The 23,544-nt window shown below is 37.7% G+C and overlaps 1 protein-coding gene across 2 annotated transcripts in view; it reads left to right on the top strand.

The window, feature by feature from the left end:
• The window catches only part of esyt1a (extended synaptotagmin-like protein 1a), a 102,627-nt gene extending 80,811 nt beyond the window's left edge, over positions 1 to 21,816 (top strand). For both annotated transcript variants that reach the window (XM_039747279.1, XM_039747280.1), the window contains 8 exons: positions 3,060 to 3,146; positions 5,778 to 5,924; positions 6,009 to 6,208; positions 10,874 to 10,972; positions 11,093 to 11,224; positions 14,301 to 14,406; positions 14,894 to 14,943; positions 17,110 to 21,816. In XM_039747279.1, the coding sequence (XP_039603213.1) occupies positions 3,060 to 3,146; positions 5,778 to 5,924; positions 6,009 to 6,208; positions 10,874 to 10,972; positions 11,093 to 11,224; positions 14,301 to 14,406; positions 14,894 to 14,943; positions 17,110 to 17,137 (849 nt within the window). In that variant the 3' untranslated portion in view covers positions 17,138 to 21,816. The remainder of the gene's footprint in view (positions 1 to 3,059; positions 3,147 to 5,777; positions 5,925 to 6,008; positions 6,209 to 10,873; positions 10,973 to 11,092; positions 11,225 to 14,300; positions 14,407 to 14,893; positions 14,944 to 17,109) is intronic.
• The last annotated feature ends 1,728 nt before the right edge of the window (positions 21,817 to 23,544 follow it).

The following is a 23,544-nucleotide window of genomic DNA, read 5'->3' as shown; positions in this document are numbered from 1 at the left end:
TTATGTATATAGGTAACTATACTTTACCAAAAGTAAAAGAGAGGTTCTTGATTGTGGAAAATCTGAAAATTAACTAGAACGCAGTGCAAATCAGCAAATGCTCCAGTTTGCCTTCTGCGGGCCTACCTTCAGGGTCTGTCTTTAATAGTGGACACAATTGGCTGCTTTGCTCACAGCTAAACAATCAACTTACTTAAGTGCAGGTTTGAGAAAGGTGTAGCCTATCCTGTTAAACAGGCTTGTACCTTGTGTTTTCAGCATATGGTAAGAACAAATCTCAATTTTTATTACCTTTTAATAACTTTTATCAACAAACTCTCTCCAGCCACAAGTGTAACTCAATCAAACTTAATACACTTCATTTAAAATGCAGTGATGTCATGGCAAAGGGTCGTGGCACCCATCACCAAAGGAATAAGGCATGCTTAAGAAGTCCAGAGTTTGCTCAGTATGTCTTGTATGAATAAGACTCATTTTACAATTGAGACTCGTTAAGTTCCACAATTGCAAAGAGTTTCTGATTAAGTTGAGACGGGTTGAGGCAATCCACAATGATGTGCACACTCACAACCTTTAAGCAGCTCCAAGAACCAGTCATTGAGAACATCAACCAGAGCTGATAAAGATGGAGGAGAGCATAACATCTACAGACTGAGCGCTCAGGACTTCAAGTGTAAATTAGCTGATGGGTGCTTTATGTATTACAGGACAGCTTGGAAAAGTTTATAGAGTTTTATTTAATTGTCATAAAATAGAAGAATGTGTAACAGAGATAGTGACACTCATTTCAGCAGTTGAACAAGAAATAATAATGGATATATAATAACAGGAAAAGGAAATTTGTCTCCTAGTAAGAAAGCAAGAGAGGATGCATTGCAATCCATAGCAGACCAAATTACTTTTTATGCATTGAATGTAACCACAAACATTTGTGTGAAAATCATTTAGTACTATAACCAGGCCAGACTTGCAAATTTTATAATGAGTATTTCTGCTTTAAAGGCCGATCTTTAAATACATGTTTTGTTTTTGAATATCACACTAGTGGAAAAAATAGTATGGACTAATATGAAAATAACTTAGAGATTGAATACATTTAAGTACTGAGATATTCACCGGAATCAGTTTGTTATGCTTTATTATTATACAATATACACAAAATGATTGTTATGATTTGCATCATGACAACAGCCTTCATTCTAATCATTATTGATACTGTTGGTTTAAAGGCTGCTTGTAGTATTGAGCTTGCACTTCAATGAAATTTTAAGGACAAGAGCACACCATGGTTGATCCTAGAAAGTTTTCTGATGTGGATTTTTTCTTGCACATTGAATTACTATGAACATCTCTGTACTATATAGCATTAAAGGTTTACTGACTTAGAACTTCTTATAACTGACAATTTTAACATTATGAAAAGCACCTGGGGACAAATGGCATAATACTTTTAAATGTGATATAGTGCACTTTGTTGTGTAATGCACCCATGTCTGCAGCCAGACTCTATTGTGCAAGATACAGTGCACTTTCACTCCTTTCACCAGTAGATGGCATGTAGGAGTTGAAGACACAGATGAAATCATTTTGAAGCAGACTTTCTTTTGGGATGCACATGACTGAATGGCATGCTGTTTTTAGAAAACTCACTTTGTTTTAATGCAGCAATATATACTATTTAAAAATAAAATGTGTTCCATTTATGTTTTAAAATAGTTATTACCACACATGTATATGCTCTGCATGGTATATCCATGCATTTTAAAGAAATTGCAGTTTTCTAGTACCTTTGGTTATTAGATCATTGCCAGGTTTAAATAGTCTGAATACAAGTACTGTTATAGCTGCTGTGTTTTTAGAATAGTTAAAGGAATGAGAAGAAGTAAATTTGGACTTTGATTCACGTGTAGAGATATGTTTATTTTGTCAGATAACTTTCAATCAGTATTTTTGCCATAAGTTTATATTCCAAAATGAAATCTTTTCTTTATTACATCCATATACTGTAACATAACCTGATCAAATTTATTCCGTTGTTTGACCAGACTATTTCTAGTCATTTGAACGATCTTTTGGAATTACGGATTGGAACAGTAACTGGGGTTGACTAACAAGCAGGTAGCAGACATAAACCCAAAATTCTACACCTGTGAATTGTTCCAAGACATTTTTGAGGAGCAATTGCATCAGAAATGAAATATATAACTTTCAGTTTTTCTTTTCTGAATTTGCACACTCCAAGTCAAGGTACTGGGCAACAAGGCAGAAACTAATACTTGAGAGGCAGGCCAGTGCATGTTACTCAATACTTACTAGTATGTGGGGACAATTTAGAGCCAAGGGTTCACCTGTTTAGAATTTCTCTAGGATATGAGAGGGAACTGAAATACTTGCAGAAAGAAAAATTACATGGAAAAATCACACATAGTCAGTATCTAGTTTGGGATTTGAACTCAGGACTCTGAAGATTTGAGGCAGCTGTTGCAACACCATGCTTCCACAAATGGGTACCAGACTTACTGAATCAATGAAAGATCCTTAAAGGCTGGGATGCTAACCATGGAGTCTCTTCTAAATTCTTCCAGACTCTTTACTCTTTTTGTCATTTCAGTGGCTGTTTAATTCTGTTACATTTTAGTGCACTTTCTCATAAACGGTGGTTGTTTGTTTCCTATAGGTTCACTAATCAGATGAGATAAGGATATTCCAATCTTGCATGCAATGTACTATATATCTGTAGTATTCTATAAATCAAAATTACAAATGTAAGTCAAACACGTAAAGCACTTAGATGACAAAATCTCTGGAAGGTATGCAAAGAAAAGAGCATCTTTTGAAACCTTTGTTAAAAAATCAGTGGGAAGACCGTTCACCTGCTGATGAAAAACCTCAAAGAAATTATTTAATATTGCTGTGAGATTTTTTTATATTGTACGTGTGTATCTTCCATTGTTACTGCCCTGTGTCTATGAGAGCTTTGCTTATTCTCCTTGTATGTGGTAGTGACTTAAATTATTTATTATATAAAAAAATATACATTTTTTTTTTTTTTACCTCAGATGTGTGACCGCTCAACTGACCCAGTTTGGGGAGAAGCTTTCCATTTTCTGGTTCAGAATCCACTGGAGGACTTGCTGTTGATCAAGGTATTTACATGAGAGAGTCTATTCCTGATCTTACTCATGGTGGTTATTCTACTTAGATGATGTATGTTGCAAATGTAAACCTGTAGTCTTTGCTGATTTTCTTACAAGGAATTCAGTCCAGAACTTAGCTAAAAGTGGAATTTTTATCCTTTCTCCCCCTACTTCCAAGTATGCTTGATTTCAAAGTAAAATTACTAGTGTTAGTGTGGCGAGACTGTGAAAACATGTGGTTGATGATTATGAATTTATTTGGCTGTTCAATTCAAACATGCAATAATTTGGTTTTCATGGTAGTAGTTGGATGGCATTGAGGTTTGTTTTTCTTGATCCAAACAGTGAGGGACAAGGTAGAAGTTGGTCTCTAGGTGTCCCAAGGTGAACATGGCTACATTTATGATTAATGTTTCTGGTAGTTGGCACTGTTTTGAAGTCTAAGAGAGATTATAGCTCATTCTGCCACATGTTTAGAAACCTTCCAATTTTATGGTTTGAATTTGTTTACCCACTTAGTCTATTACAGAGTCATGGCAATGTGAAACTGTTCTGGAAAGTTGTCATACAGTTATGTCATTGGATATGCTTGTCAATATGTAGTTGTGTAAGCTGACATACCTAGGCAAACAAATTGATAACTGCAGTCATTAAGTTTGACATCACCTCCAATTAGATGTCACATAATGCAATTTTGGCTTTAGCTATACTGAATACTTAGTTCGGAGGCTGTGGTGTAGCCTAAGATTAATGTCATCCACAAATCACAAACTTTTAACTTTTTTTCCCCATGAATACTGCAAGCATGTCATTTACAACCTCATGTCTAATTTCTTTTTGTCTTTAGAATTCAATTTCACTTTAAGCAGCCGCACAATTAGTCGGTGGCATAAGGGAATGGAGTAGTAAAGTTAAAGTAAGTGGGATAGAAGGCATTGTTTATTATAAAGAGAGATTAGTTTCATTTTACCTATTTGATAAACAAGATGGACCAACATCTGGTGCAATCAAGTAATATTATCTTTTCCAGAAAAAAAAAATGACTCTGTTTGGATGATTGATAGTAAAAATAATGGAGTTAGTGTATACAAAAGGAAAAAAGGGTAAGCTATTTTAATGATGAAAAAATAAAAAAAGAGGTTTGAAACAGATTTTAGCTGTGTAATGTATTTCTACTGGAGCTATTTTAAAATTTATCAGATAGTACACATTAAATGTAGAACCTCTTGCCCCGGGCGGCACAGTGGTGCAGTGGTAGCACTGCTGCCTCGCAGTAAAGAGACCTGGGTTTGCTTCCCGGGTCCTCCCTGCATGGAGTTTGCATGTTCTCCCCGTGTGTGCGTGGGTTTACTCCGAGTGCTCCGGTTTCCTCCCACACTGTACTCTTCCTTTGCATCATGCAACTGTAACAATTTACTGTACCCATGCAGAAAAGGCAGAAGGCAACTCTCAGCCAATGCATTGCACCTCTTCAGACACAAAAGGGAGGCAGTGTTATGTAGTAACAGCATTTCCTCACTGATAAATTATCTTGTTTTTAAGGTTCATTAAAAATTCAATAAACTAATTAATAAACACTAGTATATTGACTAGTAGTGTGTGGTTTGATACTAGTAAAACATTTGTCGAACTTAAGTTTATTTCTGTGTTCTTGTAAATAGAAAGCAGTTCATATTTCAAAGATCTTTCATGTGATTATTCTTCTATACATCTGTTTTCTAAACATGATGTAATATAATTGTTGCGTAGTACCATTCTTAACTTTTTGTTACAGTCAATTTTAAATTTAAATTCAAACCATATTTAATCACTCTCCTTGTTTATATTCTGTTAGTTTTATTTTGTAAAAAATTGACAGTGCTGTGCGGTGTGGTTTCAGCCCTAGGCAGATTAATTGCCTTTGATTAATGAATAACTTAAAACGAAAATCAGCTTCTGTTCTTTTGTTATGATTCTTATTCCATACTCATATTTTTCCCTTTTTTGTGTTTTTATTCCTTTTCATAAATATAATTTATTTTAAAATAGCTCATTGTCATTTTGGTTACTTCCAGTCACTGGCATTTGCAGTTGCTGATGCTGTGCCAAATCTTTGGTCGCGAGAGCAGTCATTGAAGTTCCGATAATGTCATAATTGGTGCAACAGTACAAAGATCGGAATGGCAGACCCATATTTCCTGTCAAAAACTTTTGCACTGTTTTTTTCCTTATTGTCCTCTAAAGAATTCCCTGCTCTTGAGTTTAGCTTTAGTATTTTGATTATGGGTTTTGGCTTACAATTTGAGTTTGATGTTCTCTCTCAATTAGTCTTCTGGTAACGGTCTCGCTTGTTCTAACTACTTTACTCCTGATGATTCCCATTATTTTTTGTTGCATACTGGTGTTATCCATAGCACCTTTACACAGTTGACCCACTACTTTAGTTCATTGCTCTCTTTTTTTGATGTTGGGTCTTATCCACAATCTTCTTGCATATTTCAAAAATGCATTTTTCTTTTAAGATATAGTACCATTTAACAATGTTAATTTTACCAGAGCCTTTTTTTATTATTTTTAATCTTAATTCCTCTGTATTATGATGGTATCATTACTGACACTAAAGACCATCGGATTGATTGATCTGTCTCCTTATGTTTGCAGCTCAAACATGATTGGTCTCTTTCTATTGGTTCTCTGGTCATATCACTGAAGGACCTATTGACTAAACCGGATTTAACTCTGGACAAGTGGCTACCTCTGGATGGTGCTGGTACAGATAGTCAGATTCTCCTACGTGCCACTCTCCGGGTAAGCTACCATATATTTATATGTCAAATGCTCCCTATATCACACTGATATTTAGCAAGTTTCTAAGTTCTGGTTTTCATGCAGATTTTGAAGAGCACCGCTTTGCAAGCTGAATCTATGAAGCGAGGCATTGCTGAGCCAAAAATTGGACATCCTGAGCCTGACAGTACCACACCTGAAGACCATCATAGAGGGGCAGTGGACCCTCCTGCAGTCACTATTCCCAGCAAGGACACCCCAAGTTCTGCACAGGATGTTCGTCAGAGAGCAGTTTCCTCCCCAAGGTAGCTGTCATTCTAGCATAATCCTATGTGGGCAGGCATAGTATTCACCAGTGAGCAGAGCAGTCATTAGTTACTGGTTGAGTCAATATTTTTTTTTATTTTTAGTTCCTGTTTATAGAATGAATGACAGTAATAGTAAAAGGAAGTGTTGCATTGGAATATCATCATTCTGATTTCTAAAGCAGCCTCTCTGACAATGAAGGAAAATGTTTAAGAAATCTGTGTGGGGTGTAGTATGCTGAGAAGTGACCATTGAAGGCAGAAATGAGAAGAACTTGCAAATAATGCGATAAGATGGATAGATTGATAGATGTGTGGTATGTCACAGAATGAGAAGAAGATGAATACCAAGTTGTAAAAAAGGTGTGTTGTGGAGGCAATAGATGTTGTGCTAAGGAGAAACAAGCAGAAACAAACTGACATGATTCAGACATGTGGAGGGATGATTAGTTAAAATATGTGGAGGCTAACTAGGTGCTAGGCATTGGAAGTGGAAGGAGATAGTGGTGGATTACCTAGAAATAATAAAATTAATTTCAAAGATGCCTGGGAAGTTGAGGTATAAGATCTAGGTTTGGGTAGAAACTGGCCATTTTGGATAAATCCAAACAATGGCTGTTAGAACAGTAATGATGATAATGACAACAAACCTCATTATATAGAGATGGAGACAACTAAGAACATTTTTGTACATAGAATAAAATAGGTGGTGTGAATTTGAAAGGTTTTTATTTGACACAGAAAGATATCAGCTGGTCACTAACCTGGCATAGGTCTCTTAAATTTGCAAAAAAAAGGAAAAGGAAAAAGAGTTAAGTGAAACTGGTATTCATTTATACTCGCCACAACTTTCACTGCCCTTTGTATTGTACTTCCATTTTTGTGATGCTTTATGGTGAGTGGCAGGATGTAAATTGTTTTTATTTTATTGTTTATCATTTTCCACTTTCAAATGCAGTATGCTAAAGCGGCATAGTATTGTGCTTTAAGGGGGGTTGTGTGTTATGTTTTAAGCATTGATCTGCTTAGTCTGAGTAGTCAAATAGGGCAGGGTCAAAGCAGTAAATCGGAGATTACCATACAAACACAGAACAAATCTCTAAGCCATTAAACTTATGGTTGTCATAAACAAAAGGGAATTTCTTTTTAGAAGACTGATCAAGAATTGTTTGTTCCTTTGCAGAATCTCTCCTTTATTTTCACAAATTTTGCATGCCAGCTGCCATCTGATCTGCTATGGAATAGCTGGCTGCCCATGACATCACACAAAAGACAAAGGCCTAGAATATATGCCTAGAAACACACAATGACCTAGCAACTAAATGGCAGCAGCCATGAAAAACTTGAGATAAAGAAGAATAAATTAAAATAGCACAGAAATGTTACTGTTTTATTTAAACCCTGACATATATAGGCATGTATATATCTAGACCTAAAAGACAATAGGCAAACAATATAAAACATAAACTGACTGGCTTTCATTCTTTCTTTACCATATACAGAAGGCTCTGAATTATCCAAATACATTTCTCCGTTTTATTTACTTCCCAAAGAATCCTACAAGGACATATCATTCATTTGAGACTGACTTTTAAATGTATTTGAAGATTTGAAGATTTCTTGTCTCATAGGTGGTTCAAGGAAAAATCTTAGCCTCCTTCATAGATTTCCTTATGCCTTCTTTCCTTGGATGTAGCTGGAGTTTCTTCTCCCAAAACCTGTGTGTGTGTTGTATATATTGTCTAAAGATACAAGCTGGGAATTTAATGTAAGGTGTTTTCTGTTGGGAGTTTAGTTTTTTCTTTAAATTTGGAGGAAGAAACTCACAGAACCTAAAGGTTTACCTGATACACATTTAATTAAAACCAGCCACCAGAAATATAGTACATACAATAATATATCCACTGGATTTTACACTTTTCTATAAGATTACAAGAAACAAAATAGCTTTTGAAGCAATAATAGCACTTAATTTTTGTTCAGGTGCTGACTTCTCAAGGGATGGAGGCAGTGCTTTAACCAGAGGTCTTGAGGGTACACGTAGAAGGAGAGTACACTTTGTGTTCCATTGTCCTGGTCTTTCAGTGTTGGCTTTTACTTCAGTAGCAGTCATTTGAGGGTTCACTTAGTAGTATAAAATACATTCTTACTTTTACATAGGTCTGTCTTGATTGTGTGTATCTCACTTTCCTTTAAAACTTTTTTGCAAGTCATGTCCTAAGGAATAGGAAATCTACTACAGAAAACAGAAGCAGGTTTTCCTTTAGATTCTTGTGTGTGCACAATTCTAAATTTTTGAATGACAATTGGTGTATTGAGTTGTTTGCTGTTCGAGGCTACAAAAATGAGTTGTGCTCATTCACCTTGCTGATCACAGGATGAAACAGGCGCCTGAGAGTCATGAGATGTGCTAGAAAGAATGTCATTCAACTGTGATTGATATTGCTTTATCAGATAGAAATAACAGATGTTGCATGCAGACAGAAATTCATACTACTAGCCAACCTGCGGCGCTACGCCGCATAATCAGGCCGCTTTTTAAATGATTTTTAAGCACAGAGGAAAAAATAAACATTTGAAAAATCCGTAATTTAAGAAACCACCAAGAAAAGTAACATTGCAACAATGCACTTGAACCAACATACAATTGTAAGTGACTGAAAACCGGAGGAGCGCTGTCGCGCTTTCTCCTTCCAAAGCGAAGGACGGGGTTGAATGGCGCTCGTTCAGTACGCACTGCCCGCTTATGTGCCCGCCCCCAACTCCCTACCTGAGTCGCTGCCTGTGTACAGTCCACACGCACCTGTGAGTTACGTTGACTGTTAATTTTCCAAACACCGCCTCAGTCGGTTTCCACGTTGATTTTTCATTGTTCTTTGCGGTTTCGGCTGCTTTTTTATATATAATCCACCAAGTCACCCGACCATGGGGGGGCTTTACAAAGGGCAGGGACGTAATCAGTGTGAGCGTATGACCCGCACATACTGGGAATTTCTCGTTCGTGGGGAACAATTGGAAGCCACGGTCTCCATCACGAATGGGGTTCAACGGCTTACCCACGCCGGTAGACACACGTTGATCCATTCAGTGTAGCGCGCGTGCAATACCGGACATACAAGTGCATCACAGACCTGTTAATGCTCAATCTCACGTGGCTGAAAGTCACTTGTCCCTCTAAGAATTTGGACGCCAACCGCTGTTGGGTCGTGTAACTATTTAGCAGGCGGGAGTCTCGTTCGTTTTCGGAAATAACCAGCCAAATCACTCCACCAACTAAGAACTGCCATGCACCACCACCCACAGAATTGAGAAAGGGCTATCAATCTGTCAATCCTGTCCGTGTCCGGGCCGGATGAGGTTTCCTGTGTTGAGTCAAATGAAGCGAAAGGCTCCACACCTGGTGGTGCCCTTCCGTCAATTCCTTTAAGTTTCAGCTTTGTAACCATACTCCCCTGAACCCAAAGACTTTGTTACCCGGTTGGCTGCCGGGGGTCATGGGAATGACGCCGCCGGATCGCCTGTTGCGGGGCCTGCATTGGTGAAAAAGGTGAGACGGTAATAAAACAGAGGCACAGGGCTTATTGGTTTTTAAAGACTGCTTCCTTCATTGAGTTTTAACCAATGCACGGAACGAACCAACACACAGTCGTCCATGTGGCGCTCAGGGTGGAACGGGAGGAGAGGAGAAAGACATCCACTCCGCTCCCTCCGTCATGCTAGTCTGCTGATTTCTCGTTCAGTATACACTGCCTGCTCATGTGCCCACCTCCAACTCGTCACTTGAGTCGTTGTCATCTTTGTACAGTCCAGATGCACCTGTGACTCACGTAGACTTTTCATTGCTCTGTGCGGTTTTGGCTGCCTTTCTATATATAATCCACCAAGACACCCGACCATGGTGGGAGGGGGGTGTGTACAAAGTGCAGGAGTATCTAAGAAGACGCATGTTTGTCGCGGATGCGAATTGCTGTATGTAGCGTGTAAAACAATTTGCTATAGTGCACGTGGTCGTGCGTCGTAACCAAAAACTCATTTTTTAAAGACTGCTCACTTCATTGTGTTTTAACCTCAGTTGTAAAGGAACGTTTTAAGGATCCCATGGGATACCCTTCGCAAACAGTTTTACACGCCGCCTATGGCGATTCACCTCCGTGAGAAACATGCCTCTATTAACAGTCAACGTGGGTCGGAGCTGCATGTGACCTCTACGACAGACGAATATAAATGACGCCGGTTTTTCTGTGTCGTCACGTCCGAGTTGGTGGGCGTGGCTCTGTGAGTTGTCGTCGTATCCAATGGTCTTGGAGTTGGTGGGCGTGGCTCCTTCCTGTGTGCACCATAGGTGTCTCACTTGTCGGTGGCTTAGTGAATCCACGCCCCTTCCGGCGTGCTTTCCATGGTTGTCTTGCCTTAGTGAATTATATATATCTAGATAGCAGATCCATGGAGAAATGTATCTTTTCTTTGTCTAAAAATTGTACTTTGGCTGAAGTAGGAGTTTGTTGATAAGTGTGCAGTTTCATGCACCATTCCAAAGGAAAGGAATGGCAATGCCACTTTGTAATACGGTAGCTGTAAATGTGGCTTTATGAGTCCGGAGAAAAAAAAACAGTATAATGTGGACCATAATTCCAGTTCTTTGAATTTCTTTTTCATCTTTTGCAGCAAGAGTGGGCAGGAGGAGTCAAGCCTTGGACAGGTTAGATTAACTATACAATATGTTGATGAAGAACACAGGCTGGTGCTGTTGGTCCACTCTTGCAGGTATGATGGCACTGTTTTGTATGCTTGTGTCTTTACCTCATGTTAATAACTGGATATGCAAGCTTGCAGTGCTGCAGTTTTCCAGACTGTTTCACATTATCTGCATTTATTTTTCCACAGGAAGTTGAAACCTTGTTCTAAAGATGGCTCTGATCCATATGTCTCTCTGATTCTGCTGCCAGACAAGAATCGTGTTACCAAGAGAAAAACAGCAGTAAAGAAAAAGTCACTCAACCCTGACTTTAATGAAAGGTGTGTATTGGTGGGTTTAAACATTACAATTAAGAGGTAGGGCTGGATATCCCTAAACACCCAACATACAAATCTAAAAGAGGTTCTCCTTGCCTGTTGTATTAAATTTGCTATTTACAGTATATTTTACTTACTTCTCCCACATAATAATTCTTTCCAAGTATTTTCCATGGTGACCCCCAATGTCTTCCAAATTACTGCTCCCAAACAGGCCCCTGTATTTTTTATTAAATATTTTCTACAGTTAGTGACTCACATATGACTGGTGAGTTTTAGAATTTTTTTTGATATGTGAAATGTAAATTAAGTTAACTTGCATTTGTTAACCTTCTGTGATTTCATGTTTTTACTGGTTTATACCGTACCATATTTATGTCTTTCCTTTTGTTTTATCTGCTTCAAAGTCACCATTTTAAAAACTTTTTCAATGTCATCAATGTTTGTTTACCTCAGCTAGCACACAGTTAAAACTCAATCTACATCTTGGGCAACTGCAAATTAAGGAAGAGGAGAAACAAAATGTTTGTGTACAAACAAGATGGGTGCCATTCTGCTTTTATTTTATGCACACAGAGAATTTAGTTTTTGTGAAGAGCTTTGTTTTCACATGTTTGAAGGTTTTTTGTTTTGTTTTTTTTTTAACAGCTGAGCCATAAATGTCACGGTGTTTTGACAGTTCACAAGTAAAAATATTAAAAGTAAAAAATATAAAAAAAGGGCATATGTTACAAACGTATATGTAACACCCAGAATATTTAATCTACTTTTGAGTATATTTGACTATATGCTTATTTGTAATATGAGTATTCAAATCTTAATTTTTGGTTCATTTGATATCTCTACTGCCGATTTAATTTGTTCTGTACTGACAGTGAAATTAAAAAAAAAAAAAATCTAATTAAAAATTTAGAACAAATTACAGCATTACCTTTACAGCACTGCCTCAACCACATTTCAAAATCCTAAAAAATTGCACCTGGCCAAACAGATATTTTGACCCGCAGATCTGTTTTCTAACTAGACTAGTTTCATGGAAAGCAACCCTGGATAGCATGATAACCCAGTGTATTTAATCATACATAAACAATTTTGCAATACACTGTTGTAACACCCAGCCCTAATTTCTTATAAACTTGCGTTCTTTTGAAAGTAGAAATTGGGCATCAGAGGTAACCTGAAAATTTGGATCTCAAGCTGGTTAACTGGCAGGAGACAAAGAGAACAATCGCATGGAGTGAGTTCATCAGTGAAGTTCAGGGTCTGTCCTTGGACCATTACTTTTTTCTGGTTAATATTAATGACATAGATTACAGTATACTTAATAAACTTGAGAAATTCGCAAATGATATTAAAAATGCAGGAATGGCAGACACTTTGAAGGCAGCAAAAACAATTAAAAAAATACTCGGCAGAAGTACAAGCTTCAGAACTGGGTGAACACTTGAAAAATGCAATTTAATGTAGGAATGTAAAACGCTATGGATGGGCAAAAGGGAATGTCGATCATAAATACAAGATAGGAAACACTCTCCTGAAAAGGATTTAGTGGTCAAAATGATTTAGCGTTTTATGTTGCGCTAACCCACCGCAGGGCACACACACACATCACCAAGCACACACTAGGGACAATTTAGGATCGCCAATGCACCTAACCTGCATGTCTTTGGACTGTGGGAGGACACCCACGCAGATGCAGGGAGAACATGCGAACCCAAGTCTCCTTACTGTGAGGCAGCAGCGCTACCACTGCGCCAACACTCCATCATCTTGTGGAAAACCTTCCAAGAAGAGTGGAAGCTATTGTAGTTGTAAAGGAGTAGACCAACTCCATATTAAAGTGTGTGTATTTGAATGCGGTGTCATTAAAGTCCCTGTTAGTGTAATGGTCAGGTGTCCCAATACTTTTATCCATTTAGTGTATATTAATAATTTACATAAAAGTCAGTACGATTTTTGGCTTTAGAAACATTTACTCAAATATGCAACATAACATGTGCTGCCTATAAACTCATATGAATTGTCCGTGTTTGTGTACCCTTTATACACAAAATGGTCTTTACCCAACATTGCGGACCTGTGTCATGGCTTAAGTGCATTGTGGCCCCACGACCAAAAGAGCAACTGGCCTGGCTCTTCACTTGCATATAACAAGCAAACAAATAATAATAATAAAAAAAAATTAACAATGCTGAATGACTGTCACAGTTATTCATGGCTCCCCTTGAATTCTTATTCAGCTCCACCATGATAAACTGAATGCCTGTTTCATCCATGTGGAACTCCAGGTAGTAGGTTATAGCCAATGGTCGGCCTAACCTCCTGGAATATCAGGAAAATTCACTCATTAAGTAAAACTATACCCTTAACTTTCCATTACCAATGGGCTTCCATTTGTTTCTGGTATGGAGCACATACTTGCCAACATGCACTATATAGACACCTCTAGCACACCGTTAACCATCCTTTTCAGATGCACTATTTCACTGACTTGGTCACACATTTTTTTAGCCTGAATTTATTCAGCATTTTTTTTCCTTCCGCTCCTAGTTACTTCATCCACATCCTTCTTTAATCACCTCACACCTCCTGTCACTTCACACATCCTCTCCCACTCTTTTTCTACAAACCTTTTCCACTATATCAACCCTCTACACACCGGTTTGGGCAGATTTTCATCTAAAGTGATGGGTAAATGCAAATTTTAAATTACCCGCAAGACAAGGTATCCTCTGCATGTACCATATGATGCAAAAGCAATTTAAGCAAACTTTATTTAAAACTTTTTTTTTTATCTAGGCTAAACTGTCCTTTCTGGAACTGTGTGTGTAAACGTGCACAGTAATTTCATTTTATTATAAAACTAGAACATTTGGAAAAAAAATAGCTTTTTGGAATTTGTGAATTGATTTTGAATCATACATAGTAAAAAAATTAGTTCTTACTGGAATTGTTTTTCTTTTCTTTTTAGAGGCCTAGTATACAAGCCACCTGGCCTGCATTACCAGTGCTACTATAGATTTATTTTAACAGTTTCTGCATATCCTCCATTTATTCATTGTCCTCTTGCTGATTCCAGGTTTGATTTTGAAATGGCAAAGGAGGAAGTCCGTAAAAGGAAGCTGGAGGTTTCTGTGAAGAACAGCGTTTCCTTCATGTCCAGAGAAAGAGAGCTGATTGGAAAGGTAAAGTTAGTGAATTAGTGTAATAGGACGAGTCTTTACTCCTCTTCCACCAGTCAGATGTTTTAGTAAAATCTTTATATGATTTCCACATAACATGACATCCTGTTACCTGTTTATTCAAAAGGATATAGTTAGCCATGGTTCACTATCTTGTACTGTCATGCTCATCCTGCCTTTAAGAGAAATGGCTAGCAGATATAATAGGTATTAATAGAATTATTGGATTTAAAGACACTCCGTAAAAGAAGCGCTGCCGGAGCTCAGCATGGAATTAGCTTCTTTAGTCGGATAAATGTGTTAGTAAGTGCAAGAGTGCAAGGCCTGATGTAGAAGTGTTATAGTGAGGTAGGGTTGGGTACTGGCTTCCTCATTTCTTTCTCATACCCTCACTAGAGGCCATGTCCATCCTAGATGGGATAGTTTTGATCATCTCTCATGCTGGTGTGTTTAGCTCTTTGTCACTCTGGTGGTTTTGCTTTTTAAACAGGTCCTGATCGACTTGTCACAGGCTGACCTGTCTTCCGGGGTTGGAGAATGGTAAGTATAATTTGCCAGCATTTTTTGGTGAAGGGAAGGACTGACTTATGACTGAATAGCTCAAGGTAAAATTATGAGGGCAGTGCCTGTAGTAAATAAAATTTTGAGATATGGTGCATCTGAATATAGTTGATAGTTAGTGAATGTCTGTATATACAGTAGTACTGCTTACTGTTGTGGTGGGTCTCTCTGCCCCTATATTCTACTCGAACATTGCTTTCCTTCTGATGTTTTCTTCTTTGATTACCCTATGTATATATTCATCTTATGTAATTAATTCTTTGCCATGGTACAAGTAAACATATCTATAGTAGAAATTAAATAATGGAGTAAACAGGAAAGTTAATCAGTAAGACAAGGATGAGGTAAAGGAAAGAAATAAGGGTTACAGAACAAAGAAAGTTTAATTTTAGAGTGCCTAAAATTAAAATTCAGTGAGCTGCACAGTGCCTTCAGTTGCCCTGTCCTGTAGCGAGCGAGCTAATTCACTGTCACATTAGACACTACTCAGTAGAGTACAGTACATTATTATCTACATTAAACAAAAAAGCAAACCTTTTTTATCATGATACTGTAAAATTACTTTATGCAAGTTGTGTAACAGGTTAATTCTGAATTCCCAGAACAGGAAACAGTTATAATAATCTGGTGTTGCCATTCATGACACACGTCAGTGTATTCTTCCACAGAACTCGGAGCAAGATCTAAAAATTAAAAGAGCAGCATAATGATGAGTTGCCAGTTTGTTAGATGAATCCTCCCTTCACACGTTCTCACAAATTCTACATTCCAACTCATGTTATGTCATGTGATAACAGTGTGAGACAATATGGGCAAACCAGTGTTTCTAGCATCAGTTAGTGTTCACTTAAATATTACAGTGAGAAAACCCTGGTTTTGAACGTGGACTGTTAGTTGTTGCTAGTTGTGTTTGTTCAATAATTTTTCTAATTAATATGATCATAGGCGCACTGCCATATCAAGGGTTTACTAAGAATGGTGACAAAAACAAAGTTATAGGCGATCCTGTGGAAGAAATCAGATTTTAGATCAGAGGGATCAAAGGAGACTGACAGACCTCAATCAGGCAAATTAGAAACAAATTAATATTGGTGTGCATAATGTTATTTTAGATTCCACTGTGTTTCTGACTTTCTCTTGAATGGGCCACAACAATGAAGTACCATATCTGGTGCTGATGCTGCCCACGAAAATCAAGAAAGCACATCTCTGGTGGGCAAAGAAACATCAAAACTTGACTTACAAGTGGAAAAAAGTTTTGTTCAGAGGAATCCAGGTTCCTTTTCCATCTTGCTGATGAAAGGACCAGAATTTGGATTGAGATACATGACTTTGGGGTCAACTGTACAGACTGGTGGTAGCATTGTGATGGTTAGGGAGTATATTTCTAACGCATATTAGAGCTTCTGTTAGCCACTGAAGAAAATCTGAATTGGAAGGTAAATGTGAACATTGTTACTGACCAAGTTCATCTTTTCATGGCTACTATTTATCCATATTCCGATAAACACTTGCACTGTATTGTGGAACATTGTTCCGGGAATGTGACAGCGAACATTGATTGCTTCAGTGATCCTCACAGTCCTTGGATGTCACCCTTGTCAAGCAGAAAGGGCTCTTCAGAGCAAGATTATGCAACTGTCCAATTTGCACCAACTGTGCCACACAATCATTTCGTCATGGTACACCATTCCTGAATAATATATCTAGTATCTTGTAGGATCCCTGCCTGGACAACAACTAAAGGAGGCTCACCACACTAGGTTGACCTAATAAACTGGCAGCTCAGTGTAAATTTACTTATTTATACATCCAGACATTGGCAGAGTAGTGTGTTACTGAGATTCTGGTTAATAATTCCTCATGGTGCTAAAAGTTAAATGAGATGTGGTTGGTTGGCAACATAATGCCTAATAATCTGTTTCACCTGTGGACATTCAACTGTACTGTTTGCTATATCCTGCATTCTTGGACAAGACTTTCATGTCTTGATTGAAGCTCAAAATCACAGCTTGTACTTTATACCTTAGGTGTTGAGTCAGCAGCAGTTAAGACATTTGTGACCAATCCAATGAGTGAGTTTACAGCATGCTATGGAATAACAATGTCTTATTTCTAATTTTATGTTTTTCTTTGTCCTCACAGGTATGACTTAAAAGAAGGTGACCCTTAATCTTTGTCAGCAACATTCCCTTTGAATTCTGGATTATCTCTACTTATTTTATACTGCTTTTTCTGTGTTTTGATATTGAATTCATTTTATTATTTTTTGCATTCCTTTTTATTTTGTAATATTGGGTAATCTTTTAAAACATGTTTAATTAAGAGTTTTAGATTTTTTTAGGTGCCCAAGTGTAATAGCACCCTTAAGTATCTTCTGTTTATACCAGTGCCTTTTTTTTAAGATTTTCTATATATTTTGTTTAATATTATATTTAAGGAAATCTGCTTTTAGAGGTTGAGTACTCTTGAGTTTCTTAAATGCTGGATATTCCCTTTTCCTGCCTTAAAATGACATTGAGATGCTGAGTTCGCAGTTCTCTACCTGTTTTGCCTTCATTTTTGGATCTTGGCCACCATAAGCAGTTGTGAATTAGTTGTTATCTCTGTGCATGGAGTTTATCGTGTTTTGTTTTTTGTTTTGCTACACATGCCTGTTTTAATGAGGAAGTTCTTCCAACATACAGTTAGAAGCTTGCAAAGTCATTTTGCCTCCAGTCCCATGGTGTATCCACTGACAAAATGATCTGGATTGTATTATATTTATTGTGTCAAAGGATGCATTTCATTCTGTGGTATTCTTTAGGGACATGGCTTCTTTGAGTTTGTTTTGCCAGTTAAAGGTAACCCATCATGATTCAACTGATCTGGTGTGCCAAGCCCTAAAAGATAATAATGTTTCAAGTTCTTTTTTTATCTGATGTTTTGAAATTAAGTTTTAGATTTTTGTGAAAAGTCTTATGTGACATTTTCTATATGCACTAAACAAAAATATACATACTTTGGCTTGTAATAGCCTATCTTATATTTTTCATTTTAATTATAAAAATAAACACCTGTGTAAATATATAAAATTCTGTGCTCACGTAATAGGACTAATGTGGATGGACTAGTCGCAGATAGTGAAGACACCTCTCATGTTGTCTTGTGGACCAACAGAGCTCTCTTGTGTTCTGCAATGATGAACAATCAGCAGCCGTGCTGCAGTGGCAGAGGGTGAGCGGGTTCTTGCTTTTTTGGTGCTCAAGTCCTGAGGTGAAGTAACTTGTACTGTGGGGGCACCATCCCTACTACACTTAGTACATACAAGGTAAAAAGTTCAGTCAATAAAACCGTGTTCTGCTATAACCATATTTATTAAAATAAATTTGCATTTGGTATTTAGAACACATTTAGCCTGTTTTAAGGGCTATAAAACAGATGAAAATATATTGTACGCTTTAAACTCAATCAGTAAAGTCACTTTAAGTGTTATAAAACTAAAAAATGACAATCTACCTGATAAAATAAATAACATTTCAATTAAAAAACATTACAATATACTGTAAGTATTAAATGGATACTGCAAAGGACAGAGGTGGAAAAAAATTTAAATGAATACCAACATGGAAATGCACATTTTAAAAAAAATATATGAAAGGGTAAAATAGACATCACTTTAAATACAAGCATAAATATTATACAGTAGTAAAGCTCACATTTTATGTAAAGCCACATTTAAGATTTAAAAACATAAATGTCTTTGTGCTACACACTATACAGAAATATCAAGATCAGTATTACTTAGACCTTGCATAAGCCTTCATAATAAATGTAACGTTGAGTTTATATCTGTCCATTTCCTAACCCCATACTTTTTACAAAGGTTTTGTAAGAAGCCAAAGCTTACATCAGCGCCACAGTAGGTAACAAGCCAGAAGTTAACCCTGAATGGGAGACATTCACTCTGGGGTTCGTTTTGATTTGCAGATATCTGGTATGTGGGAGCTGTTGAGAGAATCCAAGGAAAGTTCATGCAGATAAAAGGAGAATGTGAAATCTGAGTGAATTTAGCCCAGGTCCCTGGAGCTGTTAGTCAGCACTGTTAGCCAGGTAGTCTTTGTGCTGCAAGAGGTAGGAGGTGGTGTAAGTGATGTAGGCAGATATCTTTTAATGTGACAGACATGATGATGAGCAGTAAAGGGGATTGCGGCCACATGTCCTAAAGTGTTAGATGTCAGGCTGGTAGAGGAAGTTGTTTTCATCCTGTAGCACTTGGACTGAAGGTTTGATTCCAGGATGTGTAGTTCTTTCAGTTTAGTGTTTGACCATATTCCTGCCCTACAGCCCAAAGAATCTGCTGCTAGGATTAAAGGAATTCTCCTCCAAGAAATTATATTTCTATACAGTATGTTATTCACCCCATGTGCTCTGTAGTGAAGGCAGAGAACAATTTTTAATCTTAAGTTGTCATGGAAAACAGAGATAACAAATCTTATGACAGAATATGGTCCAGCATTGGTTTCCATAGATGCCCATTCTTTAGAAACTTTTTTTTGCCCATCACTACAAACTACATGGGGTTAAGTAACATGTAAAAAAACATGGGAGGAGTAGTCCTTTAAAGCTTGATTTTCAGTGCCTAAAATGAAATAAGCAGGTGTGCAAATGCTGGAATGGATATTAAAAATATAACAGGAAGTGAAGCATAACAAATTACATTTGCCATTGGCGAAAACTAAGATTTTATGTGAAATTCTGTGGATTCTTTTGTGTAAATAAAAGATCAGCAGACAGTGTAGTTTAGTAGAAAGGAGGAGAGCTACATACAGTACATTCTTTCTCAGGTTTCTTTTTAAAGGATCAGATTAGTGCTGTTCCCTCCTTGATATCACACATTATGTATAAGTGATTGCCTCATAAACAGAGCAAGATTAATGCATGTGTTATTGTAGCCAGTAACACTAATGACCGCTAGCGCAACATGCATATGCAAAGGAATTTCCTTATAAAAACATGGTTATATTTAGCAGTTAGCATGTGCTTAATGGTTACATCACATTGTCTTCTGAGCACTGCATCAGTTTTAGCCTGTAGTCGCATTGCATCAGCACTATAGCTTGCCTTCCATGGCTTCACCCTTCCTTTAAGTACAGTAGATGTTCCAGCATTTCTGGCATCTGATCATCTGCTCTGTTAGTGTTCTAGATTAGCTAGTTAACATGATGTGCATCACTACCGTTTTAAGTGTTAGATCTCCTTGGTTATGTAAATACCAAAGAAGCTGAGAAATTTGTTTGAAGAATCTGCAAAGTTTCCTTATTTCTGTGCACAACCATTCATCAAGGGAAAATTCATAATAGTAGACAGCAAAAACAGACTTTTTTTTTTTTTTCATCATGTCTGATTTCTAGACCTTTTATTGATACTGCTAATAACCATTAGAAGAAACAAAGCAGTTTTGCACATGGTCTGCACATCATCATATAAATGTTACTATTAAGGAGCTTGACTGACTGTCACACTAGGCTAAAAAGATGTCTACAGAAGAACGCAGAAAAGAATTTGGTGCTTCCTGATAGAAGAGGATGGTTCTAAAGTTTGCATCTTTGACAGTTTTTATGCATGTCAGGAACTTAGACTTGACCAAGCAAGGAAACATCAGCTGGGCTGTAGAGTTACACTTCAAAACGCAATCAAATGAAAAGCAATTTACTTAAAATGCCTCTTTATAGAAAACGAAAAGTGACTTGAAATTGCCTGTGTATATGTGAGTACTCCCTGAGAACAGAAGTCACTCCTCCAGGATGGGCTCTGACTGCCCATGACTTTCTATTACATAAGAGGGTTTGAAAAGTTAATGCATAGAAAGAGCATGTACTGTGGTGGGCGAGACAAACCTTGGAGCCCAGCTTGATTCTTGACGGTGGTATTTTCTGTGTACAGTTTGTGAAGCTTGCCTCTGGGTTCTCATAGTCCACAAACAATCAAATGGAGTGATTGGTGGTCCTAAACCACTACAGTCAATGTGTGTTTACGGTTTGGAGTCTAAAGTTTTTTTTTTTTTTTATGCAGCTACTTTTAATGTGAATACTTTATGAATACGTTTGTATTTCGAATGTTTTTCTTAGAAATTTTGTTTTTTCACCCACAACCCCAAATGAAGTTAAGTTCATTGTTGTCACTGAATTGTCCAAAGGTGAAGGGGGTCTGGGTTTGTGGATCCTGAATAGGCCATCTCCTCGTTCAGGAATGGCTCCAGGCTTCCCACAGCCCTGATATGGAAAAAAAGCAAAATAAGAAAATGAATAGGTTGATTTCTCCAAATGTGTGTGGAGGAGAGGAAGGGACTAAAATTGGGCAGATTTTAACATGTGCCGTACTATACATCCCTAAACAACTTGAGGCCTTTTAACATTTTCATGATAGCATTAAAACTTGTTGGTTCATCAGGCATGTTCTACAAAGGGCCTTCTTACAGTGTAAATGCTGTTTTTTTTTCTGGAAGGAAGACAATGCAGAACAGTTAATAAAAAACCCACACCTTGACTCTGGCCCAAGAAGCTGTGGTGAACTGTAACATTCCGTGATACTTCATGTTCAGGTGTTTTGTTAAAGTTTAATGCCAAGGCCTGTAGAGAACTGTTATTGATGGAGTAAACCCAGCCCTAAATAAATGGAAAGCAGTGGAATCAGAAGAGCGTTGTGTGTCTGGTGTGACACTTGGCCTTATTGTGTTGCTGCTGCTCTGCTGACTGTGTAACATTCAGTTGCTTGCTCTGCAAGGAGAGATGAGTGTTTATATTGAAATGCAATTGATTGTCATGGGCCACCATGGCCTCTGTGGTAAATAAAGTCATATGCTGGACTCTATTCATTTGTGATGTCCCTTTCTTTTAAAATTATTCTATCATGGACAAAATGCTTGCAAAGAAACAACACTAGTCATGTTCATCTTGGGCCAATTCTAACATTTTAAGTTGATACGGCTGCCTTCCTTTCAGCTCTTCCTTCAGTGCTCTTGAGCAATTCGGTCATTTCGCAAAGAAAGACTTTTAGATCCATACTGTTCAGGCTTCCATTTTGTCATATACAACTAAAAGACTGATTAAAGTGAAGTGCCAAACTATACTTTTTTAGTAGATCTCTTGTAGTGATGTACTTTCTTAACACAGCATTATACTTTTAAATTAAAAAAAAAAAAAACAACGAATGTGACCCTGTAAATCTATTGCCGTAGGATAGGTTCTAGCATAGCAGTTGGCATTTTGTTTCCTAGCTATGCACTGTGCCTGCAAGCTTTATTATTGAATGTAAACTAAAGTGAAAGGCCGGTTTCACTCCCATGCCCAGAGACAATTTCTGGACTGGTTCATGCCTTGTATTCTACTGCTGGGATTGGTTCTCCACTGTCTTGTTTATGAAGACATCCTGTGGTAATGCCACATGGAAATCTGAGGAGCCAATCAAATCCAATCTGGCAAAACATTTCCAAGCTAGATACCCCAGTAGCCCACAAGGCTGCCTTTATCTGTGTCAGATAAACCTTTGACAGTAGACCACAGTATCCACTATACAGAGGACCACTTACATGTGAATTGCATGTTAATGCCATAGTTAACATTCTTACTTGTGCCCTGTAGAGCCCTGAACCCCAATATGTCCAAGTAGACAAAATGCCTAAAAATGATGTTGAATTATGAAATAAATGATAAATGCAAAATGGAATAATTCAAGGAGAATTCAAAGTAACAATAAAAGAGGAAAGCTAATAAACCTGGTGGCCATCCAGGCCTTTACTAACAGATACGGTCCGTCCCCCCCCCACGCCTATCAGTGGGGGTACCACAAACATACTCCAGCACACTCCTTTCTCACTTCCCACACCTTTTCTTCATTAACTCTGACCTTGCATCCTCCCACCAGTTGAACCCTTGTCCATGACACCCCCTGCCACGAAGTGTGATGACCCAATGACCAGAAAATCCTTTTAAGGCCCCTTCCCATGAACACTTCCAGAGTCCCATCAGGTCATCTTGTGACTGCCTGCTGGTCCAGGCATTCCAGGTTAGACAGCCCTCTACTGGCTTGTGGTGTCTCTGCAGTCCCAGATTTAATGTTGTCCTCAAAGGGCCTATTATTGGAGTGTCATTGGTGCCTCTTACAGCTTGACTCCTCTCTTGTGCAGAGTGAAATCCACTACAAGTGTGGCTTTGCCTAGATCTGCTCCACACAGTCAATAAAGGAATTACCCATGATTAATTTTATTTTTATTACCATAGACGTGGCAGTAGTTTACCTTACGGTTAACCTCCACAAGTAAATCCCAGAGTTAAGGAATCATTGTGAATATGAAGGACATCTGAACAGCAACATTTATTTATAAGCACATTTTCACACAGGTAGTGTAGCACAAAGTGCTTTACAAAACAACAAAAATTATATGAAATGAAAAACTTTATAAGATTAGGCAATAATATAAAAATAAGTAACAAAGGCAAAAGGTAAGGAGAGATGGCCGAGAGAACATAAAAAGAAATCCAGTTAGGCTAAAGGAAAAAACTTTAATCTGCAAGGGTTCTAAGGCCACAAAGACCACCC

The sequence above is a fragment of the Polypterus senegalus genome, chromosome 3 (assembly GCF_016835505.1).
Source record: "Polypterus senegalus isolate Bchr_013 chromosome 3, ASM1683550v1, whole genome shotgun sequence".
NCBI classification, from domain to species: Eukaryota; Metazoa; Chordata; class Cladistia; order Polypteriformes; family Polypteridae; genus Polypterus; species Polypterus senegalus.
This window is presented reverse-complemented; position numbering and strand designations above follow the sequence as displayed.